General features: G+C 36.5%; 1 protein-coding gene across 1 annotated transcript; it reads left to right on the forward strand.

Moving 5' to 3' along the window:
* Positions 1 to 348: 348 nt before the first annotated feature.
* ABCB2 (P-glycoprotein 2) lies at positions 349 to 9,903 on the forward strand. Its single transcript, XM_021976847.2, has 13 exons — positions 349 to 728; positions 1,848 to 2,236; positions 2,311 to 2,365; positions 2,463 to 2,638; positions 3,967 to 4,167; positions 4,346 to 4,605; positions 5,263 to 5,803; positions 6,147 to 6,526; positions 6,791 to 7,206; positions 7,575 to 7,816; positions 7,899 to 8,146; positions 8,324 to 8,736; positions 9,147 to 9,903. The coding sequence occupies exons 2-13, from the start codon at positions 1,913 to 1,915 to the stop codon at positions 9,692 to 9,694; spliced, it is 3,804 nt and encodes a 1,267-aa protein (XP_021832539.1). The 5' UTR covers positions 349 to 728; positions 1,848 to 1,912; the 3' UTR covers positions 9,695 to 9,903.
* Positions 9,904 to 13,915: the final 4,012 nt, after the last annotated feature.

Here is a 13,915-nt window from a genome sequence, read left to right on the forward strand (position 1 = left end):
TTTTATTTTTTTTTATTGATCACCGGTTTGAAACCAAACCAAACCGATATTTATGGTTTGGTGTTCGGTGCTTGATATTGAAATCGTTGGTTAAACCAAACCAAACCGGTGAGTGATACTCAGAAATACTAATAAAATATTAAAAATTGTTAAAGCACATGCATATGGAGATGGAAAAATCATGTTACTTGGAAGTGCACTGCCCCATAAATAAAAAGTAAATATCAAAAGCCATCTTCTTTTCTTTTATGCTCTTCCCACTTACCTAACATCATTCTTCCCACTTACCTAACATCATTATAATATTGAAGTTTTGTATTTTATTTCTATTTTTGCGCACATGAGTTATCTCTTCTTCTACCTCTCCCTCTTTCTCTATCGCTCCCCCTCTCCCTCCTTCTCTATCGCTCCCCCTCTCCCTCCCCATCATCAACTCAGATTCTCTTTTTCTTTTTGAACTGCAACACCAGCAAAGCTCCAAACCACACACATACTCTGCTTCAATGATACAGGCCATCTCTTGCCCAAAGCCTTAACTGCCACCATATGGAGAAAATTCTGATGCTTCAACCACTCTCTCTGCGATTTCTTTGTCTTTGAGCCCATATTTCATGGCATGACTCAGATCTCACCTCTGTGCACCTCAAAACCTGAAACCACCTCTGGCGTGGTGGTTAAGTGCCTACAGATCTTAGAATGGGGAAGGGGTTCTAACCCCTGCATGCTCAGTGAGTTTTCTTTAATTTTTGAAAGTTCATATTATCGATAATATCGCGATATATTGACCAATCACAACTGCCACTTGGATGAAAATATCGTTATCAAAATATCGGCGAAATTATCGATAAATTGACGATATATATATGAAAATGTGCTAAAATATCGCTGCAAAAAAAAATATGATAATTTCGCTGAAATATCGGCGAAATTATCGATATTTAGTTCCTTCGTAACCAAAGTAATATCTCATAGCAATCTCCAATATCCCTTCGATTGGACCAAAAAAACTAAAAAAGATAAAAACGAATAGAGAGAGAGAGAGAGAGAGAATTGAATTGAAGTGTCTGATTTCAGCGCAGTTATTATAGGGTGGAGAAAGGTGCGTAATAACCACAACTGCCACTGACCCATCTCGCCCACAGTGCTGCCCAGGGACGGTCCCAAGAAGGGACTAACCTAGGCTATAGCCTAGGTGAGTTGTTATTTTATTATTCAAAAATTTAATTTAGCCCACTTAGGCCTGCTAATGACAATCATGTCATCACTCATTCAACAATACACTTATGTAGTGATGAATTCTCTTTGACTATTCCTGGACATTCTTGTGTAGGACATCTCTGTAAAGTTCTCTCTAAAATGAAAAGTATTTATGTCTTGTTCTTACTTTTTTAGCCTACTGCCAACTTCTTTTTATTTATATTTATATTTTTTTTATTTTTTTATGAACAACCTACTCCTAAGTTTCATTCCAGTGATAAGCCTCTTCACACATAATCCATTTTAAGTGAAAAAATAAATAAATAAAAGAACGAATTGTTACGCTGCAGTAGTTGGACCTTTATGTTCCACTCTCCGATGCGTACATAAGGTAAATTTAGCCCACCCTATTTTAAAATCTTGGGTCCGTCCCTGGTGCTGCCGTAACATAACATAGTCAACAACACAAGCTGCTTATGACTAGCTCTTAATGACTCATCTAACTTTTTTCTCTCTATTTATTTCCTTTTTTATTTTAAATTTTTGGGGTTCTTTTTTGTTTGTATTTCAATGAACCCATCTTCCCATCCATATGCTGTAATTTCATAAAGACCTTCACATGTGCCCAGCCTCATCTTCTTCTTCCTCAGCTCTCATACACACATTGCTCATTCACTTTTATCAAACACTTTTTTGAGAGAGTTGAGGCAAATAAATGGCGCGGCCGGACACATTTTCCGGCAATGGTACTACTCATGAGGCAGAAGGTATCATGTTGAAGGAGATGAAGAAGATGAAAGAAGAAGAAGAAGAAGGAAATGCTAAAAATAATAGTAAAGATACGCAGCGCAAGGTTTCATTGTTGAAGCTCTTCTCCTTTGCTGATTCTTATGACTACTTTCTAATGGCTATCGGATCTGTTGGCGCATGTGTTCATGGTGCTTCTGTCCCTGTCTTCTTTATCTTCTTTGGCAAGTTGATCAATATTATTGGCATGGCTTATCTCTTTCCCAAGGAAGCTTCTTCCAAAGTTGCTAAGGTATATTAATTATATTATATATATAAGCTATATATATTCGACTTGAATTTCATCTTATATTCTTCTTCTTGCAGTACTCCTTGGATTTTGTATATCTCAGTGTGGCTATATTGTTTTCTTCATGGACGGGTACGATTGGATTTTGTAAATCTACCATTAGAGAATTTGATTAATTTTTATTTTTATTAAAAAATAATGTTGCAAATATAAATTTATATTTCTGTAGAGGTGGCTTGTTGGATGCATACTGGGGAAAGGCAAGCGGCCAAAATGAGGATGGCATATTTGAGGGCGATGCTTAGTCAAGATATAAGTCTTTTTGACACTGAAGCTTCCACAGGAGAGGTGATATCTGCAATTACAAGTGACATTATTGTTGTTCAAGATGCCCTTTCTGAGAAGGTGAGGCTCTCATATGTTAATTATATCACAAAATTAATTTTCATTATTAGGAACCTACTACCTACTACCTACTAGTTATAATCATAAGCACAAATATTTAGCTAATTAATGCATGAATGCATTATTCATCATAAGGTAGGTCCAACCTTATTAATAAGACTAGTGGACCATTTGTTTCCAAACTATTTTTTTTAATTTTTAAATATTTGTTTTCAAAACTTTTTTTTTATGGAAAAGGCGACGAATTGCATCCGTAATTTAGGTCTCTAAAACCATCAGTCACAAAGATCCTAACGACAAAATACCCTCTTGATATTTGGGATTATTCTCAATATGGGCTCTTGGCGTTCAATTTCATCATTTTACACCCCATAATTTTCACATATAACCAATTTAATGTAAAGAAAAAAGATTGATGAATTAATGGAAGAAGTGGGATTTATGAGAGTCAAGATAGTTGTTGTTGTCTAGGGTTTTTGATTCCATTTTCGTGTGGAAATCAGCGCGAGCTTTATCTAATTTCTAGGGCTGTCTCTCTATGGAGACGGAGACGGTGCAGAAGTAAATGCTAGGCTATCAGCATTTATAAGTCGGTTGAGGGGGTTGGTTGGCTTTCGAGTGTTTCATTGTCTTTAATTGCCAGCTGGATAGGCTTCTCTTTTCGGAAATAATTTAAGAGGAGAAAGTATTTAGGGCATCTAGAGCAACATTAATTATGTTTCTATCAGATTTGATCCTTAATAATTGATCCAATCTTCTGTCACTGCACTCCTCCATGGGAAAAAAACTTACCTATAATGGAGATAATATTGTTTTGCTATCCTCGACCAATAACATAATAACACGTGAAAAATTTATCTTATATGTCATTGCGTTAGTGCTATTCTCGTCGCATGAGAGTTTCTCTCCTATCATGGGCTATTTTGAAGCATGGCAAACCAGCATGGGATGTGACCATGGTTTTTTTATCAAAACATTATGAAAATAGAGAATAAGAATAAAAAGTAAAAAAGCTGACAATTTCCTGATTTTATAATCGATCACAAAGGAAATAATTATGGTAGTGAATTAATTAGAAAATTTAGGACATAATTTAAATGACCCTTGTATTAGGTTTAGTAATTTATCGTTACAATTCTTGACTCGATTGAAATTTGATTTATTTGGTTATAAGATCCGTAATAAGTTTTTTGGTTATAAGATCAATGATTGCTCTTGTGTGTGTGCATAGGAAGAATTAATTAATTTATGTGAAATATTTATCAAATTTCTGCAGTTTTTAATGTTATATATATATAGTTGAATGATGAGGGTGGATGATGATGCAGGTAGGGAACTTCATGCACTACATAAGCCGATTTCTAGCAGGATTCATAATAGGGTTTGTTAGGGTATGGCAAATTAGTCTGGTCACTCTCTCCATTGTTCCATTAATTGCCCTTGCTGGTGGTCTCTATGCATATGTCACAATTGGTCTCATTGCAAGGGTTCGCAAATCTTATGTCAAGGCTGGAGAAATTGCAGAAGAGGTCACCTCTCTCTCTCTCTCTCTCTCTCTCTCTCTCTCTCTCTCTCTCTCTCTCTCTCTCACACACACACACACACACACAATTGGTCTCATTGCTAGGCCTCTGTCTTCCGGAAAGGGATCCCTTATACTGCTTTGTTTGATATATATATATTTTCTTTTTGTGATTATTTGATCAGGTGATAGGAAATGTGAGGACAGTGCAAGCATTTGCAGCAGAAGAGAAGGCAGTAAGAGAGTACAAGACAGCTCTTTTGAATACGTACAAGTATGGGAGAAAAGCAGGACTAGCAAAGGGTCTTGGGCTTGGCTCCATGCACTGCTCCCTTTTCCTTTCATGGTCGTTGCTTGTTTGGTTCACCAGCATCGTTGTTCACAAGGGTATCGCCAATGGTGGCGACTCCTTCACCACCATGCTTAATGTTGTCATTGCTGGCCTGTAAGTTTTATTTTCTACTATCTTAACTTGTTCTTACCAATATGTTTACTGGAAGTCCGGAACATATATTAAGTTGAGCATTAGTTAATGATAAGGTCACGCAAGGTGGGATGAAACTGACTGTTTGATCAGGATCTTTGAGTCAATAATTTCAGATTTTTAGATTAGCAAAATTCAGTCTACGAGTTGGAAGTGAAGACAATGAAAATCACAAATCAGTACACCTTAGGACGCATTTCTGATTCACCAGTTCTTATCTCTTTTGAATTTGAGTGGAGACAGTATAATGTAGCTATGTAGAAGCATATGGTGTACTTCATCAACTTTATGTTGTTAATGGAAGCTTCAAAAGTTTTCTGAAGTACCTTACCAACTTTGGTGAATAATGAGGTTGTCATTTATAAAATATGAACAAAATTTTACTGGTAAACATAGAACCTGGTTTTGTATAGAAACAGTGAACTACTGGAGCGTGGAGGGCAAGGCATAGTGCTTCAGTTAGATTTCACTATATAAAATGTGGAAAGCTGTAGAAAACCTCAAGATGTTTATATGACATTTGACTGAGTTGGTTTATAGTTGTGATGAATGTATTGTGGCTTAGAAAATTTGGATTTACGTCAAACTCAATGATACTATTTGCTTTTTACTTGAAAGGTCTCTGGGGCAGGCAGCACCAGACATCTCTGCATTCATTCGAGCTAAGGCAGCCGCCTATCCCATATTTGAAATGATAGAGAGGAACACAGTAAGCCGATCCAGCAGCAAGAACGGCAAGAAGCTGGACAAAATTGAGGGGCACATCCAATTTAAGGACATATGTTTTAGTTACCCGTCTCGTCCCAATGTTACTATATTCAACAAGCTCAATCTTGATATCCCTGCTGGAAAGATTGTAGCCCTTGTGGGAGGAAGTGGGTCTGGAAAGAGCACTGTTATATCTTTGATTGAACGCTTCTATGAGCCACTTGCCGGCCAGATATTATTAGATGGAAATAATATTGGGGAGCTTGACCTTAAGTGGCTTAGGCAACAGATTGGGCTGGTAAACCAGGAGCCTGCACTTTTTGCAACAAGCATTAGGGAAAATATTCTCTATGGAAAATCCGATGCTACATTCGATGAGATCACACGTGCAGCTAAACTCTCAGAGGCTCTCTCTTTCATAAATAACCTCCCAGAGAGATTCGAAACTCAGGTAATGATATGTTATATCTCTAAAGAACTTGCGTTTTTCCTTGTGCATAAATTGGATGCAGATGTGGATACAACTGCAGAAATCTATTACTTGGATCCAGTTTCATATGGTGCATAATTTCTGTAGAAACATATAGCTTGAGGAAACAAGAGGACTTTTATACAATGAAAAGTAGTCTCTGCCACTTCAACACTGACTTTACAAGAGAATGCTTCGTGAAGACCAAGAATTAATCATGATATATATGGATATTGCCTGCAGACATAGTAGAGAAGTAGATGGGACCTTACAGACTTTTTCTTTTTTGCTTTTCATGGATTGATGCTTAAATGTTCTTTTCCAGGTTGGTGAGAGAGGAATACAACTCTCAGGAGGACAAAAGCAAAGAATTGCAATAGCACGTGCAATAGTGAAGAATCCATCCATTCTTCTATTGGATGAAGCAACAAGTGCATTGGATGCAGAGTCTGAGAAGAGTGTCCAGGAGGCTCTTGATCGTGCCATGGTGGGACGAACGACAGTAGTAGTGGCCCATCGTCTTTCTACCGTAAGGAATGCAGATGTAATTGCTGTTGTTCAAGAGGGGAAAATAGTGGAAACTGGGAGTCATGAGGAGCTCATTTCTAACCCGAACGGTGTCTATGCAGTACTAGTACAACTACAAGAAACAGCTTCTTTGCATCGACACCCCTCACTTGATCCTCACTTGGGTCGGCCACTAAGGTACTTGGTTGAAAGTGTTACATCTTGGAGACTTTATATGAAACATTCTGATGCCTAGAGCAACATCAACTATTTGAAATGAGAGTAGAATAATTTATGGAAAGTATTATAATGAGTTTATTAGAGGCTAATTAAAGAAAATATTTTACTTTGAAATATTAATGCTCTCCTTAAAAGGGAGGATAATGGGAAGCCTTGAATGTGTTTAGCTTGTAAATTCGTCTCTGACATTCATGTCTTCATAATATCTATTTTCTTTTGCAGTATAAGGTATTCAAGAGAATTATCCCGCACTACAACAAGTTTTGGAGCCAGCTTCCGTTCTGATAAAGAATCTCTTGGCCGTGCTGGTGCTGATGGAATAGAGACCGTAAAGTCAAGACATGTTTCAGCAGGGAGACTGTATTCCATGGTTGGACCAGACTGGTATTACGGGGTGATTGGCACCATTGGTGCCCTTATTGCCGGAGCTCAGATGCCTTTATTTGCTCTTGGGGTCTCTCAGGCTCTTGTTTCCTTTTACATGGACTGGGACACAACATGTCATGAAATTAAAAAAATCTCTTTACTCTTCTGCGGGGCTGCGGTTTTAACTGTCATTGTTCATGCCATAGAGCATCTTTGTTTTGGAATTATGGGAGAGCGACTCACTCTTCGTGTTAGAGAAAAGATGTTTTCTGGTATGTCACAATCAAATACTGTATTATCCCAGTTGCATATATAGGGTGTTAATTGAAGTTTTGTTCTTCCCTTTGAAAGCTGTTTGTATGATCTCTTCAAGGTTTGAGGTCCAATCAGTCCAAATATTATATATATTTTTCATGTTTCATTGGTGTCCTTCCTTCATCTTGAGAATGCATTGTTCCTCATATATTTCAAAAAACAGATCACAACAGGTTGTTATGTCTTGTCTGATGGCACTAATATATGCCTACGTGTGGGAACATATTTGTATTATACATACGTGAAGTTTTCCTTCGTTGAGCTTAGAATAAGATTGTATGATATTGATTACTCTTTTTAAATTTTCTCTTATAATTGATTGCAGCTATTTTGAGGAATGAGATCGGATGGTTTGATGATACAAACAACACTAGTTCTATGCTTTCGTCGCGTCTAGAAAGTGATGCAACTTTGTTAAGAACTATTGTTGTTGATCGGTCAACAATTCTTTTACAGAATGTGGGTTTGGTTGTTGCCTCATTTATCATTGCCTTCATCTTGAACTGGAGAATCACACTCGTCGTCTTAGCCACATATCCGTTGATCATCAGCGGTCACATCAGCGAGGTCCTACTTTCTTCTGTAGCTTTAAAGAGATAAGGAAGACATTTATTTATAGTATGCTAACAGTTTTTATCTTTTGTTGCAGAAACTTTTCATGCAAGGCTATGGTGGCAACTTGAGCAAAGCATATCTAAAAGCTAACATGCTAGCTGGGGAGGCTGTGAGTAACATGCGCACTGTTGCTGCATTTTGTTCTGAGGAGAAAGTCATTGACCTTTATTCTCGTGAGCTTGTTGAGCCTTCTAGACTTTCATTTTCTCGTGGTCAGATTGCTGGCGTATTCTACGGTGTATCCCAGTTCTTCATATTCTCATCCTATGGCCTGGCCTTGTGGTATGTAGCTTTACCTCCTTCATTCCACGTTTGCCATAAAAAATGCAAGTTGGATAATGAATAATTTGCCATTAGGTTTATGGTGTTTGAGTATTGTATCCTTACTTTATTTCACATGTTCGAAGAGCTTCATGTGAATTGATAGCTTCTTTTCTTCTCCTTCGTCTTGCTGTTCAGGTATGGTTCTGTTTTGATGGGAAAGGAGCTTGCAAGCTTTAAATCTGTCATGAAATCATTCATGGTGTTGATTGTGACGGCATTAGCAATGGGTGAGACTTTAGCACTAGCCCCCGACCTTTTGAAAGGGAACCAAATGGCGGCATCAGTCTTTGAAGTTTTGGATCGTAGAACCGAGGTCCTGGGGGACATAGGAGAAGAGCTTACGAAAATGGAAGGCACAATTGAGCTTAGGAGTGTTCACTTTAGCTACCCCTCAAGACCAGACGTATTGCTTTTCAGGGACTTCAGTTTGAAAGTCAGGTCAGGCAAGAGCATGGCATTAGTGGGGCAAAGTGGTTCTGGTAAAAGCTCTGTGCTTTCTCTAATACTCCGATTTTATGATCCAACAACTGGGAAAGTCATGATTGATGGTAAGTCTTGTGCATAAAACTTTGCTCTATTGCTCTGACGAGGAACAGTAAATTTGAACATAGAAGAAAATACTTGATGCAATTTTTAAAGGAAATCCATATTAAACATAGAAGAAAATACTTGGTGCAATTTTAAAAGGAAATCCATGTTAACTTTGAAAAAGCAAGATCAAAACAGAATTGCGGAGCAAATTTCTGAAATAATTCAATGATGTGCGGAAGTTTAAATTGTTTATCACCCTTGGACCTTGGTGTTCTGCATCGTAAAACTTATAGGAATCTGTTCTCTGATGTTGAAAACATATGATTATTCATTCAACTTCTCATTTTTCCAAGAGCTTTTAAATACGCTGCAAAAGTAATTTTCTTTCAATTGGGTAGGTTTATCTAAATGTTGATACACCATGCAGGGAAAGACATCAAGAAACTCAAGATCAAGTCTCTTCGAAAGCACATTGGCCTGGTTCAACAAGAACCAGCTCTGTTTGCCACATCAATATATGAAAACATTCTTTATGGAAAAGATGGATCTTCTGAAGCAGAAGTTATTGAAGCGGCGAAGCTTGCTAATGCCCACAGTTTTATCAGTGCCCTTCCTGAGGGCTATTCAACTAAAGTCGGAGAGCGAGGGGTGCAACTATCTGGTGGTCAAAGGCAAAGGGTTGCCATTGCCCGTGCGGTTTTAAAGAATCCGGAAATTTTGTTATTAGATGAGGCCACCAGTGCTCTAGATGTGGAGTCTGAGCGTGTGGTGCAACAAGCTCTTGACAGATTGATGAAGAACCGTACAACTGTGTTGGTGGCACATAGGCTGTCCACAATAAAAAATGCAGATGAAATTTCAGTTATACAAGACGGGAAGATTGTAGAGCAAGGAAATCATTCGACTCTTATAGAGAACAGAAATGGAGCATATTTCAAGTTAATAAACATTCAGCAACAGAACACACAACAGTAACAAGATTGAGAACAGGTTTACTCAAATTTATATAGGGGCCTCTGTTCATCACTGTATCTCTGTAATTCTTTTCATTTTCAATTTTTTTTCTCTTTTACCATATATGATATAAACTTATCAGATGGAGAGATTGCAATTGTCTGAGAATAATGCTAATATACACATGTTGGGGATTGCTGTACAAATATGAAGTGCTATTTCTTATGGCATCCAAATGTGTCAATATGGCCTTTCCTTTGTATTTCAAGAAGTGATGGAAAAGAAAAAACACATTGGAAATTCATAAAACTAATGAAAGAAATAACCAATTGTGCATTTTTGTTTTTTGTATAGGTGTTCTAGATTTAAGATTTTTGTTGTATAGCGAGAACCAAATGCAACCTCAACGGATTTCAGATTTATATGTTGCCTTTGTTCAGGCTAATTGTGCTGTAAATCTGTTGTAATATGGTGTTGGATGCCAAAATTTGGACCAAGATCCAAATAAGAAAAATAAGAGTAACATTCATAGGGAATCTAGTGAAAAACCCAAGACAGATAGCCAGCTCTCAAACAAACCCAAAATATTTTCAAAAAGACGAGAAAACCCCTTCTCTTTAGCACCAAAGACATGCAAGTCCTAGGGCTTTTTCCTCCACCGAAGACCAATATCAACATGTGAAGATTTTGTCTCTGTCCAATAGTTGTTACTGCACAACGACAGTGCCAGCAATAATATTTTGTTTGTCTGTACATATTTTTGAGTGCATTTTGTCTTAAAATGCATGTGAATTCGTTTATTTTTCATCAGTTTGCATGTGAAGTGTATATGTAAGTTCAGAGAGATGGAGAGAAGAGAGGCTCCTCTTCTCTCCTTAGCCATCCTTAGTAAAGTCGGTTAATGATGTATATAGTGTAGAACTCAAGAAAAGAGAAGTACAACACCAGAGAAGAAGAAATCTCAATACTCTCCTTCAGCTTTCAATTAATAAAACTCCCTTTGTTCATATACTTTCTCTTATCACACTCTCTTACTCCGACCACTATTAATATCTCCAACTACCGTTAATTCCGGGTGATCACAATTCCAGTAACAAAAGAAATTAAGCAAGTCTTTTTCTCTTTTATTTTTGGTTTTCTTAGTAGAATTCTTGTCCAAAACAAGGAAACGCTTTTATAATTATGTCATTATCTTGCTAAATTGATGATCAATACTTTGTTTGAGTACTTGGTCATGTTTGATATTTGCCACAACAATAACAGGATGTCTGTCAAGGAACCTTTGAGTTCTGCTCCATAGCCCTTTAAGTTGGTGTCTTTGCAGTTCCATGTTCTAGGCATGGTGTCTGGTTGTTATTTTGTCCCTAGAAACCTTGACCGAGCCCGCAGAAAATTATGGTATTAGAGCATTAGAAGAAGTTGGTAAACTAGATAACGAACCAGTAGGCCATCCAAAATTTACAACATATGTTGTAAGTAGTGTTGAGAAAAAAAAAATTATCAAGGTAAATTATATCATTTCTGAAGAAAAAAAAAAAGATAAATGCAAGCCAACATGTGTTCCCAAAATTTTGGGATATTTGTTGTGTTTCAAAATGGTGGATATAAAAGATTATAGGCCTAAAAATGAGGCGGAATCCTATTAGCACTTATTTGAAATTCAAACGTGTTGATTGCTTAAGGGAGGCTTATCCAGTTGGCTTATAAAAAGGCTAAAATAGGGGGGGGAAAAAAAAGAAAAAAAAAAGAGGAAGTGGAGAGACAAAAGAAACAGATGGCTATTGCTACAGGTATACTGTAATGTCCATTTTCTTTTCTATGTTAGGCATGACATGCCACAAAGCCATTGGTGAGAAACCCATAAATCATTTGGATGCAAATCTATGGGTGAGAAATTCCGAAATTATTTGGATGCAAATCTATGAGTGAGTAACCCCGAAATTATTTGAATGTAAAAATCCATATGGGTGAGAAATCCAGAACCTCTGCAGATGAAAAAAATTCTAGGCATGTCCTGGAAAAATGGATTTAGAGACTTATGACAGTTAGCAAACAAAACAAAAGGGGTCTTTACTTTTGTCATGTTGCTTCTTCTTCTCTCTACCTGAACAAGCTACAAATGAAAAAATGGGAAGTTAATTCTCTACAACCAAGTGCAGCAACAAAAAAAAAAAAGGAAAAATACTTGGGTCTAATCCGGTAGCAGATACAAGAAGAAATGGGTTATACCTCTCGTTGGGCAATCTGATCAACTCTCTTCCTCTTTGTTTAAAAAAAACAAAAAAACACTAATTCTTCTGGGCCTGAGTATGCTGCCCCAAAACAGAAAAAAGAAATTAGTTGTTAGCACATAGACAGAACAAGAAGAGAAATCAGCCAAAAAAAAAGAGGACAATTTGAAGGAGGAGGCCATGTTGCATGGCCCACTCTTGGATGAATTCCTCACATTTGTGTTTGTGTTCAAACAACCAAAGCAAAAGAATGTGTGTTTGTGTGCAAACCTGACAGTCAAAACAAAAGGAAAATGAGCCAACAAAATAAGAAAAAGAAAGAGAGAGGTTGACGCCTCTTTCTTGTGCGATTTGACAAAGAGTGTACGAATACCTTTTACTGGAGTAACAAGGATGCTCTCTAGGAGGGGTTTGATTGCAAAGGAAAAAAAGAGAGAATAAAATAGTAGAGGGCTTGACAAGATAAAAGAGTTTGCTTTAAATAGAGGAAAGTCTGGTGCAACTGTTCTCCAAGGTTATAAAGGCTACAATTCCTTCACGTCTCCAATTCCTGAAGTCCCATTTGGAGTATGATTGGTTCAGCTAGAAGATGAGTCTCACGTTGGTTGGTGATGTTTCACGAAGGCCACGGTTCAGTCCTTGCTTGTGGGCCAGTTGATTAAATGACAAGTGGGTTGTCCAAAATCGCCTATTGATTCTCAAAAGCCGAAAATGTTTGATGGATTGTTCTAATTGCCCATTAAAATTACAGAAGCCCAAATTATTTAATGGATCAATTTTAAAATCGTCAAAGTCATATTTGGGTCCAAATGTCAATGTCAATTGTAGAAAATTAGTGGGTCCAGATGTAAATGTCAATTTAAAAATCCTCAAAGTCATATTTGGGTCCAAATGTAAATGTCAATTGTAGAAAATTAGTGGGTTCATCAAAATTGCTCATTATTTTTCTTGAACATTGACAATAAGAAAATGGTACAAAACCATCCAATTTTTCCCATGGGTCATCTATCTATTAAAATTTCAAAATCATTTATAAATTATAAATATAAATAAAAATGAACATAGAAAACACTTATAAATTATTTTGAAAGAATTTATTTGATACTGGTATAGTTATAAGTAGGAATAAAGTAGAGCTTGAAAAACAAGACATAGAATTTTTAGGAATGTATATTAAGTCAGGAACTATAGAATTACAAGAACACATAGATAAAAAAACAATTACAAGTATTTTTAAGATTATTAAATTATGCTAGAAGTTTTACCCTTGATTTAGAAAGAAAGATTGCAACATTGCATAGTAAAACCAGTAAAACATGTCAAAAATATTTTAATAGTGAAGATATTAAATTAGTTCAAAATATCAAACAAGACATGACTCAGCTTCAGCCTCTAGCATTAGCATTAGATAATAATTATAAAACAGTTGAGACAGACGGATCATCAATAGTATGGCAAGAATTTTATATCAGAAGAAACGTAAAGAAGAACCTAAATCTGAAGAAAAAGTTTGTAGATATACATAAGGTAAATTTAATGATATACAAGCTAGACTTCCAGCCACTGACTTAGAAATTTTAGGAGTCATTAACTCTCTTGAAACATTTTCATTGTTCTTACATAATGAGATATTTACTATTAGAATAGATTGTCATAATATTGTTTCTCATTATAATAAAATTACTACTAATAAACAAGCAGCCCGAAGATGGGTCAATTTTGTTGATTCTATTACAGGAAATGGATTTAGACCAATATTTGAGCATATTAAAGGTATGGATAATACTTTAGCAGACATCTTATCCCGTATTATTCATTAACAGGTATGCAATATTTTGGAGCATCATCCTCTGGCAACAAAAATAATGGTACACCATCACAGGGTGGTAATCCATTAAGCATGAGTAGTCAAGCAGGACCAGTAGTAAATACTTATTATTATAATGGAATTCCAATACAAGAAGTTGGAAATTCTGCTTTAAAATATCATATTCAAGCATCATTAGCAGAT

The sequence above is a fragment of the Prunus avium genome, chromosome 5 (assembly GCF_965620075.1).
Source record: "Prunus avium chromosome 5, drPruAviu1.hap1.1, whole genome shotgun sequence".
Taxonomy (NCBI): Eukaryota; Viridiplantae; Streptophyta; class Magnoliopsida; order Rosales; family Rosaceae; genus Prunus; species Prunus avium.